Source organism: Chelonoidis abingdonii, chromosome 4, assembly GCF_003597395.2.
Source record: "Chelonoidis abingdonii isolate Lonesome George chromosome 4, CheloAbing_2.0, whole genome shotgun sequence".
Classification (NCBI taxonomy): Eukaryota; Metazoa; Chordata; order Testudines; family Testudinidae; genus Chelonoidis; species Chelonoidis abingdonii.
This window is the reverse complement of record NC_133772.1, coordinates 96,058,553-96,074,573: the sequence shown is the minus strand read 5'-3', so window position 1 is coordinate 96,074,573 and position 16,021 is coordinate 96,058,553. Positions and strand designations below refer to the sequence as shown.

At 40.0% G+C, this 16,021-nt stretch overlaps 2 protein-coding genes across 2 annotated transcripts in view; one reads left to right on the top strand and one right to left on the bottom strand.

The window, feature by feature from the left end:
* The window catches only part of FAM98B (family with sequence similarity 98 member B), a 32,975-nt gene extending 28,800 nt beyond the window's left edge, over positions 1 to 4,175 (top strand). Inside the window, exon 8 of the mRNA XM_032788188.2 lies at positions 823 to 4,175. Within this exon, the coding sequence (XP_032644079.1) occupies positions 823 to 1,101 (279 nt within the window). The 3' untranslated portion in view covers positions 1,102 to 4,175. The remainder of the gene's footprint in view (positions 1 to 822) is intronic.
* Positions 4,176 to 14,862: 10,687 nt separating this feature from the next.
* RASGRP1 (RAS guanyl releasing protein 1) overlaps positions 14,863 to 16,021 on the bottom strand; it is a 69,347-nt gene continuing 68,188 nt past the window's right edge. The window contains exon 17 of the mRNA XM_032788186.2: positions 14,863 to 15,964. Coding sequence (XP_032644077.1) covers positions 15,830 to 15,964 — 135 coding nt within the window. The 3' untranslated portion in view covers positions 14,863 to 15,829. The remainder of the gene's footprint in view (positions 15,965 to 16,021) is intronic.

Genomic DNA, 16,021 nt, shown 5'->3' with positions numbered 1-16,021 from the left:
GAATAGCTTGCATGTTGGTATACATTATGTGTGTGGTGGGGTTGGGAGGGAACCTCTGAAAGCAAGAGAATTATCAACAGGCTACTTGGGTAACTAAAACTCATGTCTTTCTGCATGACAGTTTTAGATGTAAGATGACTAGAGTACAGTGTCTGTTCATGTTAGAATGATAACATGCTGTGTGAATATTTTTTTCCCAAATAATGTTCTCTTTGTACATCAGTTCATGTCAAGTGAATCTCAAGACTCCACTTTTCACTTGAAGGTGCTACTATAGCATTGCATTACGGACTTGGTTGCTTTTTCAGTTTTCTGCACTGCATCAGTAATACCTGATTGAAAAGAAAGCAATGAACCATTTTATTGTATATAGTTACCAGTTTTGTCAGATCATGTATGCTACCCACTGTAGCTGTAAGTGCAGTATTTTCTGATGGGATTTGAACTGATGTTTGCCATTCTGGTTGAATTTAAACAGCATCATAATATAAGGATTAAGGAGCCATGAGCATTGATAGCCCTTATGTAGCACCTTTTTGATTAAAAAAAAATCTCAAAGCTCACTATAAACAATTAAACCTGACCACCCTAGGCAGTAGCTAGCGAGTGGTACTGGTGGAAAACTGAGTCTGAGAGGCTGTCTGTTGTCACACGGCAAGTCTGTGGCAAACATGGAAGTCCTAACTCCCACAGATCACTCTGGGTAGAATTGCTTTTCCTGTGATGAATAGGCACGTGCTCTTCATCCACAAGATAACTTCTGTGTCCTTTCAGCAGCCTTATTATTATTTAAACATAAGCATTGTGTATTTCTCTACACAGGTCCTGATGGGGAGAGTGCCAGACCGTGGAGGCAGACCAACTGAGATTGAGCCACCACCTCCTGAAATGCCCCCTTGGCAGAAGAGACAAGAAGGTGGTGGGAGGGGTGGTTGGGGGGGTGGAGGTGGCAGAGGAGGAGGTGGTGGCTTCAGTGGTGGTGGTAGAGGTGGAGGTGGTTTCCAAGGACGGGGAGACTATGGGGGAAGGGGGGGTTACAGTGGCAGAGGTGGCTATGGAGATCTGTATGGTGGAAGAGGAGGAGGATACAGAAGATACTAACAGCAACATTGTAAATACTAATAACTGACAAAACATGATTGTGATATTTACTGGTAGCAGGAGGTGTGTATATTAGCAATGGTTTAGTGTTATGATAGGAAAGTTAATTATGATCTCTTTATTAATGAATCACTGCATTTGATCCCTGATATTATCACTAAATCCTGTTAGTCAACTGAACATTTTTTATACTGAAATGTGATATCTTAAAGTAGTCCTCTTTTTGCACTGCTTGTGTGTATTCTTAAACAGTTTGGTTTTTTTTAATAACAAACTTCAAAAAAGTGAATAGAAACAATGAATTTTCCTTTTTTCAATGTTATTATTTTATGTCCAGATCTCTTTAATTATTGCCAGTCATACCCAGAATACAGGAAGTGATTTAGGAGGCATTTGGCTTTGTAGGCCATACTTAGTTTTATATGTTTTAAAAGGACTATAGAATGCTGGTTCCTGCTTCTTGTCTTGTTTCATGCAGAGGACTGAAAGAATTGGAAAAAAATGTAACATCAGAAGTAAATCTAAAATATTCTAAAAATTTTAAAACAAAAAAACTTCATTTTTTTCCAAGTGATGTATTGAATCCATGCTATTCCATGGTCAACAAAACCAGGCTATGCTGTATTTATATATAATGTATACAAATATTTCAAAGCCAAAAACTTGCATTGTAAAAACTGATTTGTGATGAACCTTGATAGGTAAAATGAAAATGATCTGCTAAAAGTAGTATTCTATGAAACTTACTTTAAAATCAGACCCTGTTACCTGTGTTGAAAAATTTCCCCAACCATCTAACACCTAGCCAGCCGGTCACTGACGTGGTCTTCTGTAGCACATAAACCTCAGAAGGCTGAGTAAGATGACGGCACTGAACTGTCCTGTTGAGAAGGAAATCAGTCACAGGCTCTGTGTCTGGGAGTTGGTCAGTGGGCAAGGAGAGCTCATATAACAATGCCCTTCTCCCACCTCCCCAAAAATAATTGCAGTTGCAGGGATGAGATCCTTTTTCTCCCCCATTGCCTCCTGCCCCCAAATACTACTCCTCTCACTCTTTGTATCAGTTTGGCTGCTCTCATTTTCATTGAAATTGGTGAGGTTCATAATCATGTAGGATTATTAGAGATGTATTTGGCCCTATTGGCTCCACTGTCTCCTAAGTGCTTGGAAGTGACGCACATTAACCAGAAAAGGGCACTCTTATTTGGAAATAAGTGTGTCCAGGTGGGTAATTATAGCAGTATAATTATAAACAGTAGATTTCCTTATGTAGACAAGTCCTAACTTCCAATTTAGAGCTATTAGGTAGAGAGAGACCTTTAGGTTGTCCAGCCTATTTACTCTCCAGCTGTCGGTCAGCTTAGTGGGGAGGCATTAGACATGTGGCTACTCTTGAGACGAGTCCCCGGGGTCTGATTACCACTAGTAACATCTGAGTGGGCAGAATCAGAGCCTTTACTTGGGAAAGGGAAGTAATTTATGTGGCTGAGGCCAAGAAGAAGGTCTGTCAAAACAGGGAGCAGCGTCCAAGCTTTCTGTGCTCTGTAGTTGTGAAGAGTTTCCGTAGCCTGTGTAGCTGCAGAAGTAGCTTTAAGCTGAATAGGGCCTGCTTTTTATTCTTATGTGCTAGAATTCTGAGGCTGGATCCTTCGTTATTAACTTCTCATGAATGTTCCAGTCTAATATATTCTGGTTTTGGGGTCTCATATGGGCCCCCTTGACTCCAGCAGGAGCCTCATGTACATGTATTTGTGCCAAAATATGGCCCAAGGCTGTATTCAATATTAAAAATGATTCTCTCTCCCTCAAATATCTTCCTCTAATCTTGTAAGATTAGTTATAACAACACTTCTGTTGATTTTTTTTAAACTCCTTATTTGAACTTTTCGTTTAGACTGAATATAGTTTTTCCCAGTCCTGACCTCTTCTCCTGTCTGGAGACTGGCTGAGAGCACTACTTAAGAGATCTGTGGCAGAAGTGAGCTAAACAGCATTGAAGGAAAACCCTACTTCCCTTTGCTTCCACTTTGAGGTCAGCTTGGTGTGAGCAGAGAGCCCTTGAATCCTACAGTAATGGGGTCATGAGCAACCAAAGGGCACTATTTTGAAAAAGCTGTTCATAGAATTAGGAAAGTGATTTTTCCATCAGCAGCTCCTGGCCTACTGTAGCTGTCAGCTGACTGTTTCACTCAGCTTCTGGCACTACACAGCATCACCACCAGTTCCTCTCCTGCACATGCTTCTTGTGTTAGATCAGAGTCACTGACAGCCTCCTGCCGCATTAGGGAGAGAAGTAGGTAGGGAGGGTGGAGAGCAGTGTTTACAGGTATGCTTAGCTTAGTTCTGCCCTGTCCGATATTTCGGTCAGGATGGGGACAAAAGTACAATACAGAACTCTGCTGTCCTCAAGCTGTCTCTGTAGAAGAATAACCAGGAGGGAAAGAGAGAAAGGGAAACTGTTCCTTCCCTTCCTTTCCTCACAGTCCCTAAGCTGAAATTCTGCCTGTTTGTCCCAAAGTAGTGTTTTGATGACTTCTGCTACAAGGGACACCTGATTAGCACCAAGCGGCTGAGGCTAGTAAAATCTAAGGGCTTGTCTATATGCTATAGTTGCAATGGTTTAAGTGAAGATGAAATACCTTGCTGATTTTTAGTTAAACAGGCATAGCTTTGTGTGTGTGTAGCCACTCTTACATTGGTTTTGAACTAGCTTAGCATGCCTGTGACAGGATTGATCTAAATCAGACAGACATGAATCAAGTTTAAACCCATGTAAGAGTGGCCACACAAAGTCATACTAATTTAACTAAATTGGTGCAACATCACACTTTAGTTATATCAGTGCACCTTCAGTATGGAGACCAGACCTAAAACAGATCTGAAATAAATTGGGGGTGTTTAATTTGCCCACTGAAACTTTCTTATAACCTTCCAAAATCTGCAGCATTAAGAAAGTAAAATGAACAAATACGTACACTTCAGAGATGACATTATTTTGTCTCCCCCATGCAGTATGTATGTTTTTAACTTTCAAAAGATGCAATAAAATCTTCTAAAAATAGATTTGATTTAAACCTGTTCTCAATCTTTTTTTTTTTGTTTCTGTCCTGAACAATGAATTTAAGACTTTGTTTTTGAGTAAATACAGCTTGTGTTTTGGGAGGGTAATATGGATTTTGTTGTATATGTTTGTGAACATTTGTTTGGTTTTTTTAAATCTTCTCATTTAGTGATCAACCATCCAAAATGTGCATGTGGGGGAGGGGGTGTTTGAGAGTGGGGGCGGAATTATTTTCAGGATTTAAGAAAACACTTTAATAGCTGTAAACACTGTGAAAAATAAAGTACTGTATTCAAGTTTTGTTTCCATCTTTTATACAGTGTGCAGGGCCAGCGCTTCCATTTAGGCGATCTAGGCTGTGGCCTAGGGCGCTAGGATTTGGGGGGGGCGGCATTTTGCCACCCTCGGCGGCAATTCGGCGGTGAGGGGTCCTTCCACGCTCTGGGTCTTCGGCAGCAATTCTGCAGCGAGTCCTTCACTCGCTCTGGACCCGCCACCGAAGTGCCCCAAAGACCAGGAGCATGGAAGGATTCCCCCCCCACCCCACCCCCACCGCAGAATTGCCGCCAACGACCGGGAGCGCGGAAGGACCCCCACCTAGGGTGCCAAAAACCCTGGCGCCGCTCCTGACAGTGTGGTTTAGATCATCTGTCACATGTTGCTTCTGTATGTTAAAGAATGGCCTCCTGTTGGTAGCTTGCATGAATGGAAGAACTAAGTTTGAGTTAATGGGAAGAAAAGAAATATCTTGAGGTTTGCCATTTTGAATTCTTGAGACAGTTCTGCTCGCTCTGGTAACCACTAACTTTAATTGAGCTGGAAGTGACGTGCGTTCTAAAGTATTTTATGAAAAATAAAAGCCTCACAAGGATTGGTGGGATGAATACATTAACACATTTCTGGGCAGGCTTCTGCATTAGTCCAAATGGCATGATGTTTAATTTGTCTCCAGTTCTGTCCTTGAAAAGGAGACCGTTTTGAACGTAAAGAGGAAAGCATAGCATGTTTGTATAGTTCCCTTCCCGCCCCCTCCCCCCACCCCGAATAACTATAGGCTTTAGCTATCCTGGGAAAACATAATGGAGGAAAGGCTCTTCAGTTTTATTGTTAAGATAAATTAGGTGAGGTCAATCACAAGTGGGATATGGTGCAACATCACATAGCTGCCTCAGCAAACACTACAAAAAATTGTCTCGTTTTAGGGTTTTACAGTGAGATAACTGATGTGCATCAGTTATCCTGCTGGACGAAAAAAAAGGCTTTATGTCAATGAAGACAAAGCCTTCGTGCCTGGAAGCTGAGTGTGTGGCAAAAGTCTTGGCCAACTGCAGTTTCAGAAAATAACAGCTTTTGAGAAAACATAGTAACTTACATGAGTAAGCAGAGGTAGAGCTCAAAAGTAAGGATTGTAGTAGTTAAAAAGGGAAAAGACCATTCAGATGTCAATCTGTCCTCCATATGTGCATCAGATATTAGACTGAAGGAAGATGAATGGGAGTAGAAGTGGTGAAAGAAGCTCATAGTTCATCATGCAGAGATGCTGATTTCAGAGTAGAGATTTTGCTGGATGTATTTTAGACATCAGGCAAGTCTGCCAGAAAAAAAGGCTTTGGATGCTTATGGGACAAAAAAAAAAATTACAGTAGGCATTAATTCTGTTTTTAGCAACTTTTATAATATAAATATTACACAGAAAACTTATATGTAAAACTTTACAATCTGTACACTCGGTTTTTCAGTCAGTCTTTAACATATTTCATACAGAATTCTACAAATTACCACCACTATAGATGTTGCACAAATTTACAGAAACATTAATGCAGATTGCTACTATTGCAACATTTTCTTTGCTGTTTCCAACACCCATTACTTTACAGTAATTACACTTGACTCCTTTACCTTAGGCAAATAGTAATAAATTTAATCCCACTTTGTTCTTGTACCAGTACTAACCAATCAACACTCCAAATGATTAGACTAGATACCCAAGGACAAGCAGTATTTCCTTTAAAGGGACACCAACTTAAAAAAAACAACCCACATTATACTTCTAAATTTTTTTCTGTTGTTTTCTATTTTTTTTTAATCTTAATGCCTTAGCTACACTAGGAAAAGAGGTGGGTGTTTTTAAATTGGGTAAGCCATGACATATTAACACAATTTTAAAGGAGTTAAAACTTTTCCAAACTAGTTTCTAGACAGCATCCAGTTCTAATGCCAGCTAACACATTTCTAAAAACTCACCATTGTCCCAAATCTAGACAAGGCCTACAATGACTAGAAGTGAAAAATATTTCTATGAAGTTTTTTTTTCCAGTTTTGTGCTTTTTGCTTTTGTGTAATCAGTTTCATTTTTTCCCCCTTTAGTCAGTTTCTGTTGTTGGTATAGGCCTTTCACAGAGCGGAGGAGAGGATATAAAAATAGGAAAATATTAATATAAAACTGCAAACATTCACAGGGACTTAATGGGCAAATATATTACCTGAAACTACTATTAATGCCCTGAAATTTCCAGATTTCAGCTGCTTCTCTTTTGGTTGAATACTTCCAATATATGTGGAACAACCATACCTATCTTGGGCAGTCTCCTGTAAATGGATCTCTCCCAGTCACTCAAATAATCGTCGTACAACCACTGAGTGTACAGTACACAGGGGAAGGGTGGGCTGATACCTAATTCTCTACCCCAAACTTTCACCTCCCCCATTTTTTGTGTGTTTTCTGGGATGATGAATGTATTTTTGAAGCAGCTGACAATCAAGGCACAGCAGTGCCAAAATGGCAGCTGACTGACTGGATTTTAATATGAAACTAAGATGAAAATTTTTGCTTGATGTGGAAAGAGGGAAGAGGCAGTCTAGCCAGTCCTTAAACTTAAACAGGAGAGATCTGATTAGTTTTATCTAATCTATAAAGTTTTGAACTACGACTCCTATTTAGGCCCATTTGATATCCTTATGATCAGTGCAGTGATATGTAGATGGGAAGGAAGACAATACTGCATGCATCAAAATGATAGAAGAAGGGAAAAGGAGACGTTGAGATGGAGTTAAGAGAAAAATAAAACAGATTGCAAAAACCTGTCCTTCCAGAATCAGGGCTCAACGTGCACGGTTTACAGGACAGAAATGCTGGTTCAAACATGGTCTGCAAATCTCATTCCAAATACACAATTTGTACCCCTTAGTTTATTGCACTGGGCCTGGATAAATTCCCTGTGTGCATGAAAATCCCACGGGCTATCTGCCAAACTGCAATTTACAGAGATTGTAAATTTAGCTTTTTTTTTTTTTTTTTTTTTTAATTCTACCCGTTATTAATGCCTTTCATTGTCACAAGTCAAAAAGTTTAAACATGAAATTTTTTTTTGCTGTGTATGTTATAAAAAGTTACTGTAACATTTCACTTCATTTGGAGAAAGAGGTTAAGCTGGTAAATTTCACTTTTGTTTTGCATCAGTTTTACCATGTGGTTCTCTTGCTGTAGGCACAATGGCTTTGTGGTTAGATTCACATAACTTCAGAGAACTCTAATTTTAAAACATTTCTATTCATATTCTGTTACATGAAATCAGATTTTTATCATTTTAGCCATAAAATTAGTTGACAGGGTTCTTTTAAGCAGATAGTCGGGTTCTTCAGGCTTTATTTAATTTGCTGGATAATCTCCAAATATGTGACACTAGATGCAACATATATCTGGTTCATTCAGTATCTACAGATTTAAGAAAGCACAGACACTTTATTATCCACTAATCTTAAAACTGAAAGTCATCTTACTCAGACTTGTAGAGCACTTTCCTTGCCTTAATTCTTTTCATAAAGAAAAAAAGAAATATGAAAGAGAGTGGGCAAAGCACGTTTGCAAGCATGGTCCAAGATCAGTTTGTTGAACACAGACATGCAATTTATTATGCTTATCAGTTATTCTGGATAGTTCAAGTTTAGTGTATGAGTAACAAAAGCTGCACAGAGTTCACAGCTACTGATTAAAAAAGTCACATCCATAAAAATTCTTTATATACTGTACATGTATTTACAGTCAGTAAAATAGCACTGGATCTACAAGTCATTTTAGCTTATATCTCTGCTTGATTTACCCAACAATAGAGATACCAGCTCGAGATCCAAGTTCAAAACAAGAATTTAAAATTACAGAGTTTTACAAGTCATTTCAACTGGACTTTTAGAACTTTTTTTTTAAATAAAAGTTACATATGCTTTATATTTAACAATTTAAATTGCTTTGATGGGATAAATGTACATTTATTACCATATACTTGAATGCAAATTACACATGCAGTCTCTGTTTGGTCAGCTAAGACTTCAGTGTACAATAGACAACATATTCTTGTAAAGTAACTTATGAGATGTATTCTTGAAGAGCTCTGAGTAGATGTTGCACATAAATATCTTCAGTTACACAAGTTTCTGATATTTAGTTGAATTACATTTGATAACGGTTCCCCATTCAGTCAATGTGAACGATGTATTATACAACTGAAAGTCTAATCAATCTCTTTGTCTTGAAACACAAACACAGTTTTCATCCTGGCCAGATGGCTGTTTATCTGTCAATAATTTGAAAGACTATTCAGTTGCCTCAACAATATTTACACTTTCTTGCTTTAAAAGCAGACTGGGTTAAACTCACTCTACCCGTGAGTTTAGCCAGGGAAAATTGACTGGAAAACACAGGATCCAGTCCTTGACTTTGGGGGCTAGTATGGTGGAGAAGAGATCAAAGCGGCCTTTGAACTGCTACGTTTTTGAGAGGGAAAATACTGAGCTAGAAGGGGAGGATGCTAGTCATTATAGGAGACAAAGCTATTGTATGGCGGCTCTTACTCCTACCTCCCAATTAAACATTACAATGTTTGTACAGAATCTAGCACAACAGAGTCCACGTTCATGACTGGGGCTCCTAGGTGCAACTGCAATAATCATAATAACGAATATTGGTGATATGCTGATGTCACCTCTGCCCCGGAAGGTGTAATGGATTTTGTCACACCTGAATATCAAATTGGTCACAAATTAAAGGACTAGAAGCTAAAGGGCTGGCTGTAAGACTCTACTTGGCCTGGGGCTAAGAGATGTGACTCTTGATAGGCTGGAAAGTCAAGAGGGTCAGAATTAAAAAAAACAAAACAAACCCCTCAGAAATGCCGTGTATTTTTTATTAGGGCTGTTGATTAATTGCAGTTAACTCACATAAGTAACTCAAAAAATATGATCATGATTTAAAAAATTAATCACAGTTTTAATCACACTGTTAAACAACAGAATACCAATTGAAATTGTCTACATTTTCAAATAAATTGATTTAAATTACAAACACAGAATACAAAGTGTACACTGCTCACTTTATATTATTTTTACTACAGATATTTGCAGTGTAAAAACGATAAACAAAAGAAATCGTATTTTTCAGTTCACCTCTTACAAGTATCGTAGTGCAATCTCTTTATCATGAAAGTGCAACTTACAAATGTAGATTTTTGTTGTTACATAACTGCACTCAGAAACAAAAGTGTAAAACTTTAGAGCCTACAAATCTACTCAGTCCTACTTCTTGTGCAGCCAATCGCTAAAAGAAACAAATTTGTTTACATGTGCAGGAGATAACACTGCCCTCTTCTTACTTACAATGTCACCTGAAAGCAAGAACAGACGTTCGCACGGCCCTTGTAGCCAGCATTGCAAAGTATTTACATGCCAGATATAACTTTTTTTTAACATTCACTTTATTAAATTTTTTATAATACATAGGTTAGAAAAAGAGTGTCTGTACATCTGGGTATAGTGCTTAGATTATCCACAAATACAAAATTAGTTTTTTTAAAAGTCATATGATACATAGAGTATATAATTAGCAATAATCCAAATGTAGGGGAATAGAGTTAACAATACAGTTTAGACATTAGAATCCGAATACTCGGGTACATCACTCATGAAAAGTTGTACAGAGATTTGGTTGTGGAAAGCAAAATATATCAATGAGTGGAGATTGTCCCTCAGTAACTGAGAATTAGGTTGTCCATTTAGAAAAATACAATCCATGAGAAAAGTATTTGTTACTTTCCTGACTGTGCTTCTCATCGGCACTGCAGCTCACCCCTCCTAGTATTGCTGACGTTCAGTGATCCGTTTTATGTAGATGTCCCTCGACCAGCTGATGGCGTCCGACGCCATGAGTTGCTGCATTAGCCGAGCATAGCGTTGACCAGTTCCGCATTCTCTCAGCACTTGCTCGTTACTGGGGTCCCATGTGCCTAAGGCTCCAACAATCAGTGTGTGTGTCTGCCCTGATAACCCTCAGCTTTCAAGGTTTTGGCCAGAGGGACATATTTCCCTAACTTTAGAGCTCGGGCATCATGGAAGGCCGGGGTCCTGTTCTCAAATGGTACGTGATGTCCACCACGATGATCTTCTTCCAGTCCTCGGTGGTGATGACGATGTCGCAGTTGGCTGTTGGTTCCAGGGATGGTGGAGTTTACAGCAACCTTTCCCACAGGTGGCAGGATGGCTCTGGCCAGGCAATCTTGGATGGTGTTGGGTCGCAGCTGCCAAGCTCTCGAATGGGGCTTGCAGCTACACAGGATGTGGGTTCGTTGCCGTAGCCGGTCTTCCTGTGTCGCTTGTCCTGATTTCTGTGGCAGACGGCTCCGTTCAGTGGGACGCAGTTGAGCAGGGCCCTGTGAACGAACCTCTAGTTGGCAAATCAGGTGAAGCTGCCCCCGGAGAGGAAGTGGTTGCTGGCATCCCACCTTGAATGCCTTGCCCTGGTCCGGCTACCGTTTTAGGTTTTCCACATATTGGCAGTGGATAACATCCTTCAGGATCCTCTTCAGCATGGTTCTAGCTCTCATAGTGACAATAGTGTGATCTGTATTCTTCACCTGTGGCACCAGGACTTCCAGCTCCTAGCATTCCTTGCACCACGTCCAGTGGCAGCTGATACGCTTCTCCAGTCATCGCGTAGCATTGTGGGCACAAGTCCAGAGCGGAGCAAAGTCTCTTCCAAATTCACTTTCCAGCGAGCTGCTCAGGTAGGTGGCAACATCTTCGTTGGAGGGGGTCCTGGCAATTCGCTTCTTGATGGCATCCTTTAGAGCACTCTCTATGATGTTCCTCACCATGGCATCCGGGCACGTCAGAAGGCAGAGGGTGAGAGTGATCATGGCAACCGCGCACAGATCAGCCATTCAAGGGATGTTGGCACTGCCCGGCCTGTACGAGATGTACACCAGTTCATTGCTGGCCCCCGGGGAAGAAACACACACTTCTTCACCAGCTGCCGGATGATGATGTCTGTCTTTTTCAGAGGTACCTTCGTCACGGCAGATCCCCTCAGGACAAATAAGATACAGGGGATCAGGAAGGTGTTCAAGGCATTGATTTTCTGCCATGGTGCCAGCAGGGAGGAGTCAATCCCGGTCACATCTCACAGATCTCCACACTGGTATCCTTATTTACAATGTCTTCTGAAAGCGAGAACAGACATTCGCATTGTACTTCTGTAGCCAGCATTGGAAGGTATTTACATGCCAGATATGCTAAACATTTGTATGCTTCTTCATGCTTTGGCCACCATTTCAGAGGACGTGCTTCCATGCTGATGATGCTCATTAAAAAGTAATGCGTTAATTAAATTTGTGACTGAGCTCCTTAGGGGAGCACTGTATGTCTACTGCTCTGTGTTTTACCTGCATTCTGCCATATATTTCATGTTATAGCAGTCTGGAACAATAACGCAGCATGTTGTTCGTTTTAAGAATACTTTCACTGCAGATTTGACAAAACGCAAAGAAGGTACCAATGTGAGATTTCTAAAGACAGCTACAGCACTCAACTGAAGGTTTAAGAATCTGAAGTGCCTTCCAAAATCTGAGATTTGGAGTATGGAGCATGCTTCAAGAAGTCAAGATGCGGAAACTACAGAACCCGAACCACCAAAAAAGAAAATCAGCCTTCTGCTCGTGGCATCTGACTCAGATGATGAAAACATGAGTCAGTCTGCACTTCGGATTGTTATCGAGCAGAACTCATCATCAGCATGGACGCACGTCCTCTGGAATGGTGGTTAAAGCATGAAGGGACATATGAATCTTTAGCACATCTGGCACGTAAATATCTTGCAATGCCAGCTACAACACTTCTATGCGAATGTCTGTTCTTACTTTCAGGTGACCTTGTGAACAAGAAGCAGGCAGCAATCTCCTGCAAATGTGAACAAACTTGTTTGTCTGAGGGATTGGCTGAACAAGGAGTCGGACTGAGTAGACTCAGAGGCTCTAAAGTTTTACATTGTTTTGTTTTTCAATGCAGTTAGAATTTGTACATAATTCTACATTTGTAAATTCAACTTTCATGATAAAGAGATTGCACTATAGTACTTTTATTAGGTGTATTGAAAAATACTATTTTTTATTTTTGCAGTGCAAATATTTATAATAAAAGTAAATATAAAGTGACCACTGTACTCTTTGTATTCTGTGTTGTAACTGAAATCAATGTATTGGAAAATATGGAAAACATCCACAAATCTTTATATAAATAGTATTCCATTATTGTTTAACAGTGCAATTAATCATGATTAATTTTTTTTAATTGCTTGACAGCTCTAATTTTTATTTTTTGTGGGTTTATTTATACAGGGAAGTTAGTTCAGATTAAGGTTGTATTTAAATTTAAAATTGTTCCTGATTAACTCCCTGCGTAGAGGCTTTTAATCGGGAATAAAAGTGCCTTATTCTGAATTAGCTTAATCTAAAATGGGTTAAGGGAGTTAATCAAGAATAACTATTCCGCTTTAAATTCACGCTTTACCTTAATCTGAATTAGTTTCCCTGTATAGACAAGCCCACAGCAAATAAAAATACATCATATATCTAAGAGTTTGTCATCAGGAGACCCTATCTAGCTGAATTTTACAGTGTCAGATTAAATACTGTATACAGAGCCTATATCTATTCCTCTCTATTCTTAATGAAATTTACATCCCCTGAAATATATTTACATTAAAACACCTTTATGCCGGTAGAGCAGTGTAAAGGGACCTTGTAAATGAGCATCAGACTTTTGAAAACTAGACTGTTGTTTGGGAACTCCAGGCAGATCATCCCAGGGAGGTACAGCAACCTTCAGCTTCTAAGAAGAGGTTGCGAAAGGAGAGTGTCTGAAACCACCACCACTCAGGCTTCTTGGTCAAAAGGGCACAGGCTGGGGAGCTCTCTCCTATACAGTGTGTTTCCTGCACTATCACAGACATACAGGGATACTAGGATTACAGACAAGAACCAAGTTTCAGAAACAAAGGGAGGTATTTTTATACCTGTGCAAAAATCAGAAATGCAGTTACATGACTTGCATGTGGTAGGGCTTGTTTGTTTTCCCAGTTAAGCCAATGGAGGTTTTGCTGTTGATTTCAGTGGGAGCTAGGTATAGCCCCACATGCAGGTTCCACACGCACAAATTAAAGGTATCAAAAATCTGACCCACAACGGCATGAATTTTTAGACAAGATAGCTGAAGAACTTTACAAAAGGCCTTAGCAAGCTGATGCTCCAGCCAGTGACCTAGGACCAGAGAGGGAAAATGTGTGCAGAAGGGCAGGGTCCTGAGAGCCAGGCAGGAAATTTAATGGCAGGGCAGAACTTCTTGCTGCTGAGGACTCCTGTTAGAAAGCGACTGTTTATTGCACCAAATTAACACAAATGTAAGGCGGGGGGGGGGGAGGAAAAGATGGAGGAAACAATTTTGAGAGGGCATGTTTGGGGAAGGGAATTTAGTGCTCAGGGACTGGGGCCAGGAAAGAGTACATGGATTCAATACAGAATGGGGACAGGGCAGGAGGACCCTAAGTGAGTCAGGAAACTCTAAATCCCCCCAGCTTCCCCAAGAGACACAAAAAGAGATGAAGGCTAGAGGCTCCCTGGTACTGTCAAGTAGATGCCTCTTTCCCATCCCCCTTATCTGCCCATGGGGAGAGAATGGGAGAATTCTTTGAGTGAGAGAGAGAGAGAAACGAAGGGTGGAAAACATCCTGCTGCTGCTTGTTGAACCATGCAAGGGGAGAAATACGGACCTCCAGTCCTCCTCCCAAGAAGACAAATGCAGGTAAGCTGCAGGAAGAGGAGGTTCTCTGGGGAGGGATGGGTTCACGATGGAGGGACATGTTTGCTGTGGATTTTGGTTGCTTAGCTGAACCGTTAGTCAACTAAACTACCCACAAGAACATAACCTGAAATTCCCCATGATGTACATGCAACTTCTCCCCACCCCCAGCCTTCTCAGAATTGTTCCACGGCCACTTTTTTCTGAAATGCTGGCAACCACATAATAATCACATACACAGTCTGTTTTGTATTTACGCCAACAAATCCTAGTTCATGAGTTCTTGGGGGCAGGGAGTGCCTTCATGTTATTTGTACAGTGCTTAGCCCACTAGAGTCCTAGTCCCTGGCGGGTACCTGTAGATGTGCCAGAAATAAATAACAACAATAACTTAAGCTATAGAGGAAGGCTGTCAATGATGAGGAGGCTTTGTAATTCCCCAACTTTGATAGGTTCCATAGTTGGAGGCCATGACAGTTAAATGCTGTCATGGACTGAAAATTCCCCTTCCTTAATTTTAATATTTGTATTTTATGATTAAACCTTGAAATATCAGGACATATTGCACACTTATAATAAATGAAGGACTGAAAGATGGAGAGAAGTTAAAGAAAATAGCCAACATCTTTTCCTCCTGTCAATAAAAATCTGTCTTCAACCATTAACCACTGAGTCAGCAGGGCCAGTATCAAGACTATTTGACCTGAATAGTAGCATGGGACATTAAAGTGGAAGCAATACTCCAGTGTGAAATCTCTAGTCTCGTGCTCTGTATGAGGCACTATAATTTTTAGTTTTGCAGGGTTAAAAGTGTGGGTAGCTAGAACCTCTATGGCCAGCTCAAAAAGCAAGGATTTTAAAGGAATGCTTAATTTTAATCAGTTATAAAAAATATTTATATACCACACCTTAGAGCACAAAAAAGGAAAGACTTAAAATAGTCATTCGTTTCACTGCTTATTGACAGTTCATATTTCTAATGTTGGATGATGAAAACCAATGAACTCAGTTGCACTTTCCAGTTCTTAATGCAGCAATGATTGGGACCATGAAATTTCTCTCATGAAAAATTGCTCAAAAGTCTTAGATTTATCAAATGTTTGTTGTTAGAAAACCTGAATTTGGGCCAAATTTGAGTTGAGAGTGTCCACTTAATTACATACCTTGTCGGAACACTTGTAGGTGACACTGGGCACTCGATAGAAACAGTAGCTACTTGTAGAGTTGCATCATCCATATTGGACATAGAAGTTGCTTACTGACGATAAATATAAACTTCTGGGCCTATATCGCCCTTCTTGAGAGAGATTCCAGAATGTATTAATTCCCATGTTCAGAAGATAAATTATTTTATACTGTCAGAGAAAGGAACACATTTATACATTCAGCGGTATATTGAACAGGCAAAATACGCTGATTCAACAGAGTATATTTCTGTTTAAAATCTTTCAGTCTCTGGTTCCTGTTCACTTGAATACAGCAGCTTTGTCACTGTTCAAAAAGCCCTCTCTTTTACATTCATCCAGAGGAGAGCTCCTGTCTTGTCAGCTATGCGCAGTCTCTGTGTTGTGTATTGTCCAAGACATGATTTCTGCGTTGAATACTGAGAGATTCAATTGTTTTGTGTGCCTGTTTAAGCTGAATCTTTAAAGCTTCATTTTCTGCCTTTAGAATATTTCTTTCCTAAACAAAAACAGAGAACGGCAGGCGTCATGTGAATAGTATTGGATTTTTAAATTG